The sequence below is a fragment of the Schistocerca nitens genome, chromosome 9 (genome assembly GCF_023898315.1).
Source record: "Schistocerca nitens isolate TAMUIC-IGC-003100 chromosome 9, iqSchNite1.1, whole genome shotgun sequence".
Classification (NCBI taxonomy): Eukaryota; Metazoa; Arthropoda; class Insecta; order Orthoptera; family Acrididae; genus Schistocerca; species Schistocerca nitens.
In genome coordinates this window covers 347,272,253-347,288,820 of record NC_064622.1, presented here as the reverse complement: position 1 = coordinate 347,288,820, position 16,568 = coordinate 347,272,253, and the positions used below count along the sequence as shown (strand labels likewise).

The 16,568-nt window shown below is 37.3% G+C and overlaps 2 protein-coding genes across 3 annotated transcripts in view; one reads left to right on the top strand and one right to left on the bottom strand.

The window, feature by feature from the left end:
- LOC126203065 (39S ribosomal protein L44, mitochondrial) overlaps positions 1 to 16,568 on the top strand; it is a 644,782-nt gene that overhangs the window by 322,974 nt on the left and 305,240 nt on the right. The gene's annotated exons all lie outside the window — the stretch shown is intronic.
- Positions 1 to 16,568, bottom strand: part of LOC126203062 (iron-sulfur clusters transporter ABCB7, mitochondrial) — a 77,341-nt gene that overhangs the window by 52,403 nt on the left and 8,370 nt on the right. For both annotated transcript variants that reach the window (XM_049937299.1, XM_049937300.1), the window contains exon 3: positions 4,675 to 4,870. In XM_049937299.1, the coding sequence (XP_049793256.1) occupies positions 4,675 to 4,870 (196 nt within the window). The remainder of the gene's footprint in view (positions 1 to 4,674; positions 4,871 to 16,568) is intronic.

The window sequence follows — 16,568 nt, the reverse complement described above, 5'->3', positions numbered from 1 at the left end:
GAAGAAGAGAAGTTTGTTAACATCGAGTATACATTTAAGTGTCAGGAACTCGTTTCTGAAAGTATTTGTATGGAGTGTAGCCATGTATGGAAGTGAAACATGGACGATAAATAATTTGGACAGGAAGAGAACAGAAGCTTTCGAAATGTGGTGCTACAGAAGAATGCTGAAGATTAGATGGATAGATCACATAACTAATGAGGAGGTATTGAATAGAATTGGGGAGAAGAGGAGTTGGTGGCACAACTTGACGAGAAGAAGAGACCGGTTGGTAGGACATGTTCTGAGGCATCAAGGGATCACAAATTTAGCTTTGGAGGGCAGCGTGGAGGGTAAAAATCATAGAGGGAGACCAAGAGATGAATACACTAAGCAGATTCAGAAGGATGTAGGTTGCAGTAGGTACTGGGAGATGAAGAAACTTGCACAGGATAGGGTAGCATGGAGAGCTGCATCAAACCAGTCTCAGGACTGAAGACCACAACAACAACAACAACAACAACAACAACAACAACAACAACAACATGTCAACGAGATATAAGAAGCCAAAGTTAAAACTTTATTCGCAGCCTAATTTTTCCAGCTAGTTTGATTCAATTTCATAGCATTGTTATCCCATGCTGGAAATTAAATCCTCTGCTCAGGACAGTGGGGAAGGGGCAGAGAGGGTCTTAAAAACACACTAATTTAAATTAGATCAGTTTCAAAGTTTTTACAGGAAACTGTATTTGTGAAAGAAGTGTCGTATTTACCCTATTTTCACCTTTTTCTGAAAATCAACATATTTTTGACAAATTTGTAGATGATTGGAAAATATTAGGTGAATGATGTTTTGTATTTCAATTCCTTGTGCTACGGACAAGTTGTGTATCAAGTTTCACATTCAGTATGCATTTAGTCTAAGAGATGTAAGAATCTGAAGTTTACATCTTTTTGTGGTGGGATTTTCACACCCAATTGCGATTCAAATTATCTAGCATTGTTAGCCTGTAATGGACAATCATACACAATTTTTTGGCAGTTAAAAACATGGTCACTCTTATTAGCCCAGTTTGGAAAGTTTCATATAACACTTTTTTGCAAAATCAGATTAAAAGTACTGCATTTTTCATCCTTTAACAAAATCATCAAATTTTCACTTCATTCATTCAGTTTTGGAAAGTGTTATACAAATGAAACTTTATTTTTGAGAACTTTGTGTAGTTAGGTTACTTCATGCCTAGTTTCACATTTTTCATACCTTTATTCCCTGAAATATAAGAATCCAAATTCGGGCATCAATTTTTTCTGGTGATTTTGTTTAAAATTTTCAGGCTGAATATGGTTTGCAAAATTCTTTTCATTATTATTCTGAAGAGAACAAATGACGTAATAGATGGCCAAATTGCATATCTTTCAACAAAATATTGCGCAAGTTATAAAAGCTCAAAGTCATCAAAAACTCATGCTTGCTCTGTGCAAAGTTGCACAATGAGTCAAACAAGTGACTATATTTCTACCAGTATTGCTTCAACAAATGTTAAACTTTTATTGTTCACTGAGGATCTGTGCAAATTTTCACACAAAATTTCAACGAAATTTGTGATTGCCAAGCAGCAGGGAGGCCTAGATGAGATGACATGGAATGACCCGTGAATTAGCTAGACTGGCCTGTGTTTTTGTTTTTGGAAAACACTGAAAAATTTAAACTTTTATGATGCTGTGACATTCCTCGTCATTTCATTCTTTTGACAGAATAGTTTTCCAGTTACCAATACGATATGTTCTGTTTATGGAACAATATCCTGTCTGCTAAAAAACATTCATATGATGTAGAAAGTGAAGTTTTACATACTGTCAAGAAAAGCAGAAAGATAACCCTACTGGAAATCAACAAAAACTTAACACAGAATGTCAGCCTAATCTTAAATGACCAGACTCAACTTCCATCTACCATTTTTTTTAAATAAGTTTTCATTACAAATATTAGATTCAAACTGTAAATTCATCTTATTTCTCATCATTGTTAACTGTATCTCTGCATAGAAACTTTGTTTACCCTTTTCTAGTTAATACATATAATTACTTCTACGTGCAAAAACTGTAATGTTTACATAGGAAAACACTGTCATTTTTGTATCTTCTGTACAAATAATATCTGTGTAATTCACACATCAAGTTTATCTTTGTTTGTGACAGTACATCAAGTTTATCTTTGTTTGTGACAGTCACTGTCACCTGAAGATGGCCTGTTAAGTCAAAAGCTGATTAATGAGCAAATAAATATAATTTTGCGGGACATTAGGAACTTTTTCCTTTTTTAATATTATCATGGTCTGACATATCAAAGGAAAATTCAGTTAATGTCAAACATTTTCATTTCGAGCAGCTATCGCTCAGAGCAAGGGTCACTTTTTAGGTACAGGAGAATCCTCAAATGCCGTCATTCAAGGGGCTGCTTCTTAGTCAAATCTACTTTCAACTATACAAAATCAATGCACATAAATTTCCTGAGCAACTGGAAGGAAGACAGGTAGGTTGGAGTTTAATTCTCGTTGTCATTTAGATCATTACAGATGTAGCATTAACTCAGTTGGACAAGTATGAAGAAGAAAATAAAATGAGGCCTTGTTGAAGAAACAATGCCAGAAATTAACTGAAGCTTTTGAGGGAACAATATAATACCTGAATCAAAATGAGCATATGAAGGTTTGAACTCTGCTCCTTCAAAATAAGAGTCCACTGTCTTCCTACAGAACCCATTCACTTCATCTTCTGCAACTGAATACTAAATAAAATGTGACAATGATGGCTTCTCTACCTCTTATATCAGTTGTACATTGATGAAACTTTAAACAATATACTGTACACTGCTATAATGCCTTAAATATATGACAAGGACTAGGATTCAAACCTTGATAAAATTTCAGTGGACACTGTATTATAAAGAATTTATGATTTTCCTTCCTATGGATATCTTGGCTAACAAGATGTGGTGTTTATTCTCTATAATGCCATATGATCAAGATCATTTCCATGAAGTGATCATATGAAAAGAATAATCTATCATGTCTCATGCAAGGCACACCCTCAATCATGCCACAGTTTGTTTGCACTGTTGACCTATGTAATCATATGTTTATGCAGTGTTGAAAATTTGGCTAGGATACATACATAACCCAACATAAAATTTAATGGCCAAATGATTAAATTCATTCCTGTAGTAATTTTCAGGTGGAATAATAAATGAAACACCACTGATAGCACAAAAAGTGCTTTGGGTAAGGCAAAATTGAACAGCACACAAGGTGAAATCCTTGTCCAGTTTTTCTTTCCAAGCTCAGAAAGAAACAACAGCTGCAGAATCAAAAAGATGGTTAAGTGTTAACTTTGCACTGGTATACAACTATCAGAATGAGCACTATGCTTGGTTGGGCTTAACTCACTGAGCAGGCTGGGTTTCATCCCGGATTTAGTACAGTTGACCACATCCTCGTCTACATAAGAAATTAGTAGAAAAAATGAGTACCATTACCTTTTTGCCTTGACTTTATAGATTTTGAAAAGGCATTTGATTACATAAGTGACCTAGTTCTATTTGAGGCTCTAACAGAAAAAGAAGTCTAACAGGGTTGTACTAAAATTTTGTATAACATACACAAAACCTCCACAATGTTTGTGAAAGTCACTGAAGGAACCGATGAATATCACATTGAAAAGAGTGTACAACAAGATGATACTACATCTTCAAAACTCTTTCCAGTAGTCCTACAAAATACAATGTCTATACTGCATTGGAAAACAAAGGGAATTCAAGTTCTGCGAAAAATTAAACATCCTACGATCTGCTGCTGATACTGTTCTATTTGAAAATAATACAGAAGAACTCCAAATATTAATTAGCAAACTTAAGCTGGTCTGCTCTGACGTCTATCTAAAAATGATGACCTGACAAAACGAAGATCGTCATGAATAAATGGACATCTGAGAAAAATATACGCATTGGAAGTACACAACTACAACGGGTCGCAGGATATATCTGCCTGGGTCAACTTGTAAATATGAAGAGAGACTTAAAACCACAAATATTTTGATATATTAAGTTGGCTGGCAGGCTTACAGAAGACACTTCAGTTTACAAGTCCAAGATGTCAGCTGAGATGAAGACAATAGTTTCTGACCAATGTATACTACCAGTCATAACTCTTGCCTGTAAGAGAGGGACATTAAGCAAGTTCATTATCAGGAAACTCACAGTAGCTCAAAGAGACATGGAAGGCTCAATTCTGGTTTACACAAAGAAAGACAAAAACAAAGCAGTATATACACGACATGTAAGAAATATGTCAGCGACATGATGGAAAGAGTAAGCACCTGGAAGTGGTAGCAGGCTGGTCACACCACTTTAAGAAAGGATGGCAGATGGTCAAAACAAACACTACACTGGATCTTGATTTAGCAAAAAAAGACAGAGGAAGACCACTGGACAGATGTGACAGACTTACGAAAGACAGTTGGATACAAATGGCAATGGGAAACTGAATTTGCAGAAATGGAAGGACATGCAGGGATGCTACACTGTGTGCCGACCCATACGCCATATCGAATGACTGGTTTGGCTTATGATTATGGACGATAATGAACCACATTTAAGACATTTGAAAATTAAATATGATTCCACTTTTTGATACTCACATCCAATGAGGAGAGCAGTGACATATGTGAGGACGGTACTCTCTGCTGATGCAAGACTCAGCGCAGGCTCAGCAGCTGTGGCATTCAGTTCATCCACAGCCCACTTGAACGTGAAGGGAACAAATACATTGAGCAGCTTGGCACCAGCTAGTAGGCCCAATGCTACAAGCACTCGCTTGCGAATATCGGCATCCTCCTACAGGTAGAAGACACCTACATTTAGACTAACATACTTTTTATCGGAACAGTACACGAGAAAAAGAAACCACATAATTTAGAATTAGAAATACATACATAATGCTTCCTTTGAAAAGTTAATAAACATGAATTTCATAACCTTGAATACACATTTGATCACACATTTGTAAACTACTTACACAATGTCACACATTGTTTCACATTTCTTACATACTGCCATTTAAGGCTTCAATCTGGCATCATCTTTGCTGCATCTTTCTACATTAATCTATCATAGTTAGTGTCTTCATTTCTGAATAGCTACTACATCCCACATCCACTTAAAACTGTTTACTGTATTCACGTCTCCAACTCCCTCTACAATTTTCACACCCAACACTTCTCTCCATTATCAAATTATCTATTAGTCGATGCCACATGATGTGTTCTATAAATACCTATCCCTTCTTTTACTCAAGTCTGGCCATAAAGTTGTATTATCCACAATTTCTGTAAGTACCTCCCCATTAGTATTCAGATCTATTCATCTAACCTTGGCCCTACTGAAGCTATTATAGGAACACACAACAACCAAAGACATCAAAGCAGGAGGAGAAATGCCAATATTTGGAGAAATGGATGGTTCCGAAGGAAGAGCTTCCTCAGAGAAGTGGACAACACAGCAGCCTCTCAACAGATTACAATGTCTTACTATGAGATGCAAGACCAACCACCAGAATTGGTGTCTTCCTGGGGAGTCAGTTTTGGAAATATTGTGCTGTGCAGACAAACAACCATCTACTACAATGTTGTTCCTTTCCAGTCACATGCACCACGGGTCACCCAATGAAGGTGACACTGAATGCACTAGATGTGGGCAATTTCTGGTCAACCGATGTATAAACTAATGTTAATGATCGGTTTCCTTTTGTTCATTATATACTTTGAACTGTTTCAAAACTTTCTATTACCTCCTGGTTTGTACTGTCTATAATCCATGTTTCATTTGCAGATAAACATATTCTCCAAACAAATATTTCAGAGAAAGTAACAACTCATAATCAATGTTACTGTATTTCTACTTTTGGGAAAAGCTTTTCTTGCTAATGTCAGACGTCTCTACTTTTGTCATCAATGTCTATTTTCAAGCCCATATACGAAAAACAATTACAACTCTTTGTCCCACATTTCCTAAATAATTCCCTGATCATTTGACTTAACGTGACTGCAGTATATTATCCTTATTTTTATTGTAATTATACTTGACTTAATCACTTTACAAGACACTGTCTATTCTGACAGACAGAGCTTCCCAATTCTTTGCCATTTCCGACTGAATTACAATGTTTTCGACAAAAAGAGTTTTTATTTCTTTGGCTACTTGGTTTTGTAATTGCTTGTTGTGCATATAGTTTGAGTAACATGAGGGGTAGGTTACCTCTCAATACCTTCTTAAATACTACTACTTTCTCATTTCATGTGACTTGTATAAATGCTGTCTGGTTTCTGTACAAGTTTAGATAATTAATAACATCTTTCTTTCTTTCTTCCTATGTTTTATCCCTGCTACCCTCATAATTTCAGTGCACAGTGTGTATTCCAGCCAACACTCTCAAAAGCTTCCTCTAAATCTACAAATGTTGTAAATGCAGATTAGCCTATTTTCAACCTAAGATAAGCTGTAGGACCAGTATTGTCTCACATGTTCCTATAATTCTATGGAGGCCACACTAATCTTCCCTCGGGCTGGCTTATACCTTATAGAGCTAGCTTACAATAAAATACTGACTCATTTAACTAAGTAAAACTTATTAACTGCCAGTCAGCTTGATACCATTACAGGATTCTCCTCTGAGAATACAATACGATACAATACAATACATCACAAATAAAATGCTGGCAGTGCAAAACAAGAAAAAATAGCATGGCTCTGTAAACTTCCTTGGCATAGTCATTGATGATATTCATTTCGGGTCTCCAGCCAGAACATATCATCATCCGGACACAAAATTTCATCTTCAGGTGAGTAAGCCGCTGCACTAACTCATGCAAACTGAAATCAAACTGCAGCAGTGGCTCCTTTATGCACTGCCTGCAGATCCACTGCGCGTGCGCAAACGTAACTACCCTAGATCTAGCAAGAAGCCTGATAGCATACCAGTGGTGAAAAATCGTGAACGATAAATCGATATCATACACTGTTGACACCTTTCGATGACCGAAACAAAGACCATTGTGTTTTGAAGAAAAAGTCATTATCTGACAATGTCCTTAAAAAACTTTGACCTGGTGCTGCAGTCCCACCGAGACTATACAGCCTGCCTAAGGTACACAAGCAAGGGGTTCCTCTTCAGCCTATTGTTCGCAATTTGGGTGCTCCTATTCACAACTTGACCAAATATTTAGCATCCATTCTCAGTTCCCATGTCAGAATACGTGAACATCGTACTTCTAATTCTCTGGTTTTTACTCACTGTTTGAAATCTGTGTCTCAGACCCAAGGATTTGATCATTTGTTCTGATGTGCCACTTTCTACCAGTGTTCCTCTTCAAAGATCCTTTGCAGTTAATTGGCGAAAAATTGGATGAAGAAAAAACTAAGCTTTGTTACCAAGCATTGACACAATTTATTTTTTATTTAACGACAAATACTTTGAACAAACTGGATGAGTGGCTGTGAGGAGTCCATTATTGCCCATAGTTGCCAATTTGTATTATGGAAGATTTTGAGGACACGGCAATGAAGACAGTGTTCTTAAAACCAACATGTTTTTGGAGATACGTCAACAATACCTTAATGGTATGGCCGCATAGGTGGAATGCTCTGGATCATACCTCGATCATTTTAATTGTCTGCTCCCAATATTAAGTTCTCAATGGAAGTTGAAAAGGATGGAATCTTTCTCTACTGGAGGAATGATGGGACATTAGGACACAGTTTATCGTTAAGTCCACACATACAGACCAATACCTTTATGCATCAAGTTGTCATCCACTGTACAAACATAAAGACGTCCTATGTATATTGGTAAAAAGAGCTTATGCCATCTCAGATGCAGATAGTTTGACACAAGAACTGGATCATCTACAAACAGTGTTCAAGCAGAATAGTTATAACGACAGTCAGATCTGCCATGCTCTACAGACTGGACCCTCACGGGAACCAACAGAAGACACAAGCAAATCAGTGGCGTTCCTACCTTTCGTGAGAACCGTATCTTCAAAAATAGTAAGAATTTTAGAAAGATTTGATACCAAAAGTGTATTCTATCTGCCAGCTAAGATCAGAGCGCTGCTTGGTACAGTGGAGGATGATTTGGGTTTGAAGAAGCCCGGTAGCACAAAATTCCCTGCCATTGTGGGAAAGCCTATATTGGACAAACAATTTGTAAGGTCTATGATCGATGCCTGGAGCACCAGCACCACACGCATTTATTTCAGCCAGAAAAAATCTGCAGTTGCAGAACATTGTCTTACTGAAGGACATAAAATGTCGTATGATGAGACATAAGTGGTTTCCCCTGCATCATGTTATTGGAATTGTGTAGTGAAAGATGCTTTTTAAATCTGGCTATCTGATGATATATAAACAGACATAATGAGCATCCTTAAAGTAAGAGTTGGAACCCTGTTTTGTTTGACATTAAAAAAAGTCTTTATTTTGTTTATAAAAAGGTGTCAACAGTGTTTGGTACCAATTTATCGTTTCTGTGAGTTTTCAGCACTGGTGTGCTGTCGTCTTTGCACTAGAGGACAGTTACGTTCGTGCACGTGTGGTGAACATACAGGCGACGTGTGATGGATCTGCTGCTGTGGTTTGATTTCATTTCCAGTGAGTTAGTGTGATGGCGGCAAAGAGGACCGCCAAAGTATTGTGTCAAGATGACATTATGTTCCAGATAAGACCCAATGTGAATATCAAGAAAAAATATCCACTTGCATATTGTGTGATTTTGTCAAAGCTTTAATTGTATAGATCACAAAATCCTAGATGGCAGACTAAAATGTTATAGCATTAACGGCAACCTCTTCAAGGACGGAATCTTCCTTCATAACAGAAAGCACTGGGTCTCATTACCACGCAGTGTCCCAGACATGAAATGAAACCACAGAGTGCCCCAATGATCAGTAGTGGATCCACTCTTGTTACTAACTTACATAAATGGTCTTTCAATGACTTTAAAGAGCTGATCAAAAACTGCAATGCTTCTTGTTCAAGGAACCAACTCAGTCCTAGCAGAAACTTCAGATGAGGACTGAACACACCTACAAGAGGTTTGCAGTTAATAGTGTAATTTTAATTTCACAAAGACTCGTGGAACGCTATTTCTACTAAGTTAAACTGGCCAGCTTGCACCAAAAGTAAACAATGTTCATTTATTAGATGAAAACACTGTGAGAAATTTCTTGCGCTCTCGTTGGAGAAGTTAAAATGGAATCAACTTGCACACTAATTGAGAAAATCAGCACGCATCTCTTATTGTGTTGACCTAAAGACACAGGTGTTTGTTCATTTTGCATATCTTCAGACGTTGTCTTATGCATTTATCTGCTAGGGCAAAGCACTTAAAGTAAATAAAGTGTTCATTTAGTAGAAGTGAGCAACAGAGTAAAATAGGTAATGGTACATATTGTAGAAGACTGTTTTAAGTTCCCTGGAATTTTACATTCACTGCTCACCACATTTACTCCTTAGTGGCTTTTGTTACAGACAATAAAAATCCATTTCAGCTGTACTGTGATCCCCACAATAACAGTACGAGATACAGAATAAATTTTAATGTAAACTCTGCCACTTATTTACGGTTCTGTGTGTGACACGACATTTTTATTAAATAACATGTCCAATCCCCAGGTTTGCACGGCAGCAAAAGAATAAAGCTGAATAAACACACACAGTGTAGCAAACAGAAAAGTCACTTCAAATACTACGGAATAGAAGAAATTTGAAAAACCTAAACTGATAAAGGAAGTTAGAGATTACACTTTTGTTATCCACAGCAAAGCAGACAACAGTGGCAAATACAACTGTGTTCAAGTCAAATAGGACATGGCAATAAAATACTGCTATTCATTGCTTGTAACGACTGAATGTGATCATCCAACGGTGAGACAGATAACTTTGTAGCGAGTCTGCCACCTCCATGTTAACACTCCACTGAAAGTGTGCGACAAACTTTAGTGAGAAAGGTGTTCAGCACCAGCTTGCATGGACAATACAACGATTTTAACTGTGTGCGTTTTATCATTTGTGTGGATTTTACCACCTGTGTGCATTTTACTGATTGGATTTTTATCAAGACATGTACATGTGGGAAGTGCCTTTTATGCTTTGACTTCAAGTAATGTAACATGACAGTTTTATAGTAAGTTCCAGAAAGTACATGGAATACTGCATACTTTATTTGGTTATATAAAACAAATGTGTACAGAAACAGAAAAAATATTTGTTGTACAGAAATCTACAGTTGTTAACCTACTTTTCTACATAGCTTCCAAAATTTTGTAGGCACTTGTCGTAGCATGGAACAAGTTTTTGTATGCCTTCTTCACAGCAGGTTGCCACCTGTGTACTCAACCATGTGGTAAGACGTTCTTCCAGCTCGTCATCAGCATTGAAGTGTTGACCACCAAAGACAGAATTTAGGTGTAACAAGAGATGAAAGTCGCTAGGAGCGAGGTCCGGGCTGTATGACGGAGGAGGATCAAACGCGTACCAGTGAAACTGCCGTAAGAGTTGTTTGGTTACATTCACCATGTGAGGTAGGCCATTATCGTGGAAAAAAACAATACCTTTTGACAGTAATGCTCGGCGCTTGTTCTGTATAGCACGGCACAATTTCTTAATGGTCTCGCAGTAACTATGTGCATTGATAGTTTGGCCTCGTGGTAAGAAATCAATCAGCAAAATGCCTTTTCTGTCCCAAAAAATGGTGCACATGACTTTTTGAGGTGTCAAGATTTGTTTAGGTTTAACCTTCGTTGGGCATGAAGTGTGCCTCCATTCCACTGATTGCTGTTTTGTTTCAGGGGTGTCATACAATACCCAAGTTTCATCCCCCCATGACTATCCGAGAAAGAAAACCATCGCCTTCTTCATTGTACCGTGTCAAAAACTGAAGTGCACAGCCCATCTGTTTGCTTTTTGCGTTGTTCAGTAAGAATTTTGGGTACCCAATGAGACCAAAGTTTTTGAAATTTCAGTTTTTCAGTAAGAATTTCATGAATTGGTGATCGTAAGATTTGTGGAACTTCCATAGCAAGGGCACTAAGTGTAAGCTTATGGTTGTGCTTAATCTTCTCTTTAACTGTGTGAACCAGTTCATCAGTAACCACAGACGGGCGTCCATTTCATTCTTCATCGTGCACTTGATCACGTCCTTCACTGAACAGTCTGACCCATCTTCTAACCATTGAATCACTCATAGCATTTTGACTGTAAACCTCAGATTTGCGGATGAATTTCCTTTGGTTTAACTTTCTTTGCATTTAGAAGACGAATCACAGATCTGATTTCACACATGGTGGCATTTTCAATTACGGCTGACATAATAAAGAAGCACTACAATGCACACGTCAGCAGCAGCGAACTGAAAATGGCATATATGTCTTCTCCTTGAGTCAGAGTAACTGCTGCACATGCTCGGAACTGCGATCATAGTGCTGCCACGGACAGAATTAGAAACGGAACTCACTTTGTGAACGACCCTCGTATATCCGTCATATGAATTTTAGTCTCCCTCCAACCTCCCTTATTATCATTGTTTTCCCATTACATCAGATGATGACAGCATAAGACTGTTAAAACCGGTCATCTTGGAGCAATACTGCGATCACAACATACGAAGTGTGTTCATTTTCGACCATACTGATTGCCTCACAGCACAGCACGTGTATATCATGAAATGGAATGATCATTTAGGTTCAGTCGTGGGTAAAGCAGGTGGTAAGACTTTTTTTTTATTGGTATAATTTAGGAATATTCCAACAATCTACAAAAGTGATTGCTTACAAATCGCTTGAGATACTAGCATGATATATTTGACAGACAGAGGGAGGCAACACTAATGGTCAATAGTTTGATGACCCATGAGAGAGTCACTGAGATGCTGAAGGGACTGAACTGGCAGGCTCTTTAAGACAGGTGGAAACTATCCCAAGAAAGTCTACTAACAATGTTTCAAGTTTGACTTTAATTGATGGCTTCTAGGAATATACTACAGCCCCTTGCATATTGCTCCCATAGGCATCATAAGGATAAGTGTAATTACAGCACACACAGAGGCTTTACACAATCATTTTTCCTGTGGTCCATATGCGAATGAAACAGGAAACGACCCTAATAACTGGTACAGCAGGACATACCTACTGTCATGCACTTCACGATGGTTCGCAGAGGTTGGATCTAGATAGATGTAACTGCAGTCTAGGTCCATACAGCTACGCACTGTGCGTTGCCACATAGCAACACCATGTGTATATAAGTGGTTTTCTTAACATTGTACATAAATTTACAGTCTGTTGGCAAATAGGAACACCATGCAGTAGAGGGTTAAAAGACATACTGCCTGAGGTTGTGTCTCCGTTTTAGACTGAGTACTTGTAATATAGGCACTTCAGTCAGTTGTTCACAGAGGTCACAGGAGTTACCTAGAGCAAATGAGATAACAATAATGTATGAAAATACTGCAGGCTTAAAATAGAACCATCTACAAAAACAACACAGCTTTTTCTTCATTGACCCTTATTTTGTAATATATCTGTTCACAAGTATTGACAAAAAGCAGAATCTTCTGAAACCTAAAACAGCTCTAAATAAGTATGCATACTCCATGGAATGGTGCTAACTGCTACTGTTACACAAGCACAGGCATATGTATTCAGACAAACTTAAAAAAATAAAAAAAGGCAACTTTTATAAATTATTGGGGAAAAACTCTAATATTAAAGAATTTACAAAATTTATTGCTAGAATTTCAAAATACCTTTTTTCTATAGGCATAAGCAGTACAGAATAAGATGAACAATTATAAAGTTGCAAAAATCTAAGATAGAGGTACTGAAGTCCGAAATGTTTGGTATGATTTAATGTGATATTGCTATGAATAAAATATAATTCTTCTCTCAGCTTTGTGTTGTAATAAAAGGAAAATCCTTAAGAAATCAAACAATGTAAAATCCAAGATGAAATGTAACAATATTATGAAAATGATAGTTGCTACGGACCATATAGCAGATAGGAACAACGAAAAGACCATCAGGAAGTGAGCTTTTGGCCAACAAGGCCTTCCTCACAAATAGACAACATACGCAAACACAACTTGCCCACACATGACCACAGTCTCTGGCTGCTGAGTGCCAGGAAAAACACACAAAGAATCTTGACTAGTTGAGTGTGGGTGTGGTGTAGGTGGGTGGGAGGGGTGATGCTTTAAGATAGCTTTTTAATATTTTTCTTATATAATTCTTAAACTAAGGCTCCCAGCAAAAATGTTTCCCTCTACAAAATTAGAGTATATTAAATTTCTTACAAAAAAGGTCATATTCATTTTTTCTTTAGAATTAATAGTTTTCCCATTGCTAAGGGTGAAAAAATGGCAAACTGTTAAATGTGGTGTTGTAATAATAAAAAAAATTTATGTTTATTGTTGAATAAAGTGGCCTAAGAACAAATATTAAACGTGTGTACAACATCTAAGAACAACAGAATCTTATTAAGGTATAAATTGCGTCCTGCTGGTGTGACGGGCTGGAGGGGTAAAAGTCTACAACAGGGCCAATGGGATACTTATGCATTTCATGCAGTAAAGTTGTCAGCTCTTGTTGTAAGGTATGATGGAAAAAAAAGAAGACGTGTCCACTATTTACATTACATAGCCAATGAGAGAGCAGCAGGCAGATGAGAGTTTCGAAAGAATACATACGAAAGAAAGTGTGAAACACTGCCATAAACAAGGACTATAAATTAATCGCTCCTTATTTGAGTCACAGTTATTTGAACCGTGCTAGTCTCTCCAAACCATTGACAATGTCGCAACCTACGATATATTCGAAAAAGCTGTGAACTTTCTCTGTTCTGTGTTGTTACACAGTCAATGTGCGCAAGCACACTGGGTAAGAGGATAAAGTTATTTAGCTAAATCTTGAAAGAAGGTTTGTGGATCAATGTTCATTAATATACTGAACATGCAACTCTTATTAAAAAACACTGAATTAAAAACATAGATCCATTTACTCAAAGTGGCTGCTTTTGCTGCTCTTCCAGATGATTCCTTCCATACAAACCGTTGACTAAGTGTCATTTCACCACCGAATTTGATACATTTTCGTGTCTCTGCAATTAATCCACAAGACATGCACTAACAGTCGATGTTGCTGTGAAGAACTAAATCACTTAAATCAGTCCACTTTATAGTATATGCTGCCATAATCACAAAATATTTCTCTCGATGCTCACTAATACACCAAAAAACAGCAAACAAGACAATGGTTTCAATTTCAGAGCTAGAAATACATTGCCTCTGTTCTCACCTTTCTTTGGTTATGTCAAAGAATCATCCTACTGGCTACGTGAAATTGGCGCCTTGCCAACTTATGAGCAGCAGATAAGCACTGCCAAGACTGCCGGAGACCTGATCTAGACTTTAGCCAGTGGAGGGAGGTTATCGCACATTCTACTTCCCTCCTTCACAGGTGTGCAAACTGAAGAGCTAGCAAGCGAGTCAGCAAACAGTGCACAGACATTTTCTGGGTGTATTTTTCACAAAGTGTGTTAACACTTCATGGAATACAGAAATGAGCTACTAACAATAATAATTCAAATACGGACAGATTTTACTTAAATCTCTGCACACTGTTTTACACTGCTAGAGGGGAAACTGTTCCCGCTTATCCTGTAAGATAGTTTTAGTGTTCATCCAAGAAAGGCAATTTTACCCACCATGAGTGAGTAGACAAAATAAATTCACTGAGCTTGGGTTTATACAATTGAGTTACTTTCAGTTTATTATGTGAGCACTTATTTGCAGTTGTTACGTGGTCTATTATTTCAAAAAGCTCAACAACTGAAGCTATCAGCTGTCTACCACGCTGAAGAGCCCGCCCAAAGTGAAACATGCAGCCAATATTTACTCGACAATGTCAGTATCATTGTCTCCACTGACAATGGCCCAAATACTTTTCACAACATGTGGGGCATGAAATGCATCACCCCTGTCTCAGCTCTCTCAAGTTCTGAAGAGGCCTGCAGGATTAAATTGGTTCCCTCTGCAATAGAAGTAGTTCACTTAGGTGTTATGAAGCTTCAGATGTTTCAACATACCTCAAACAAAGTATTGCAGCCAATTATTGTTCTAGACTTGAACACAATCAGTCCCATTTGATCAGACATATTCACACCCACCTTGCAAGATGCTGGAGGTGTGGTAACAGGTACCACTGAGTGCAGCCCACTTTTACAAGTGCCAGCAATTTCTTAATGGTAGAGATTTACACAGTGTACCATTGACACGATTAATAGTGAGACAAGTACAGTAACTTTATGACCATTCATTATTTGAGCGCGAAGTGAGTACAACACAGTTACACAGCTTTACAATACACCATCAAAGATCGACACTACAAGATGCTGCAATTACCAATCCAATCCCTTTCCCACCAACACTACACAAGTCACGGACATCACACAAACTTCTTAGTCATTGTTAATAGGACTGTATTTTACATTAAGGGGCTCCGGAACGCCCTATACTTGCAATGTTAAAATAACACTTATAAATTACATCTTTCCTCACGAAGTATTTGAGGTAGGAAGTTGAACTTTTTACAGATTATTTATTGGAATATGGGCTACAACGTAACACACGGATTTTACAAAATTTTAGTTCAGTTATTAAAGATGATTTTTTTCAATTGTAATGAAAATTCACAACATTTTTTTGCAATTTTTTATTTATATATTCAAAAATATACAGTTTTTTGGAAAAAGGCTGTGTTAAATTATGCAGAAGGTACCGTGTAACATTTACTGAAAGTTTGAAACAAATATGTTTGGAAGATCCTTAGAAAACATGTAATTAGTATGAGAAAATAAAAGTTTTGGGAATCGAGCGACAAAGATTGGATTAACTTTTTAGTGCATTCCAGATCCATAGGATGGATTATCTTCATCCTCTGCAAACTCCTCCTCCAGCTTCCTCTTGTTCCTCCTCCTGTTTACTCTTGCTTGTATTTCTAGACTCTTTACAGCCCTGTCTGCAGCCCGAAGGCGTTCCTTGTCTAAAGCAAGCATAGCTCGTACCATGTTAGAACCTATCTTCATTCCCATATTTCTAAATACCTTTGGCTTTCCAACATTTCTCCTTTTCTTAGAAGCCTTCAGAGGATTTCTAATAACTTTACTTTTACTCATTATTATACTTCAACAAAACAGAGACTCAAGAAACAGAATTAATTACGAATATTTTCGAGATAACGACAGAGTAAATAAACATGAAACAATCGACAATCACACCAGCGATATATATTGAACCATCACAGGTTAGCCACAACACATACTTTATCTCACATCACTAAAATGTACCTGATGAACACGGACGTTAATAATAGCACCATTTGACAGCAGTTTAACAGCGCCACAGTGGGTCACGCCCATGTAGAACACATTTAAAAAACAAATTTAAAAATAGTTGTAGTCTTCGGAATTGAATAAATTATAT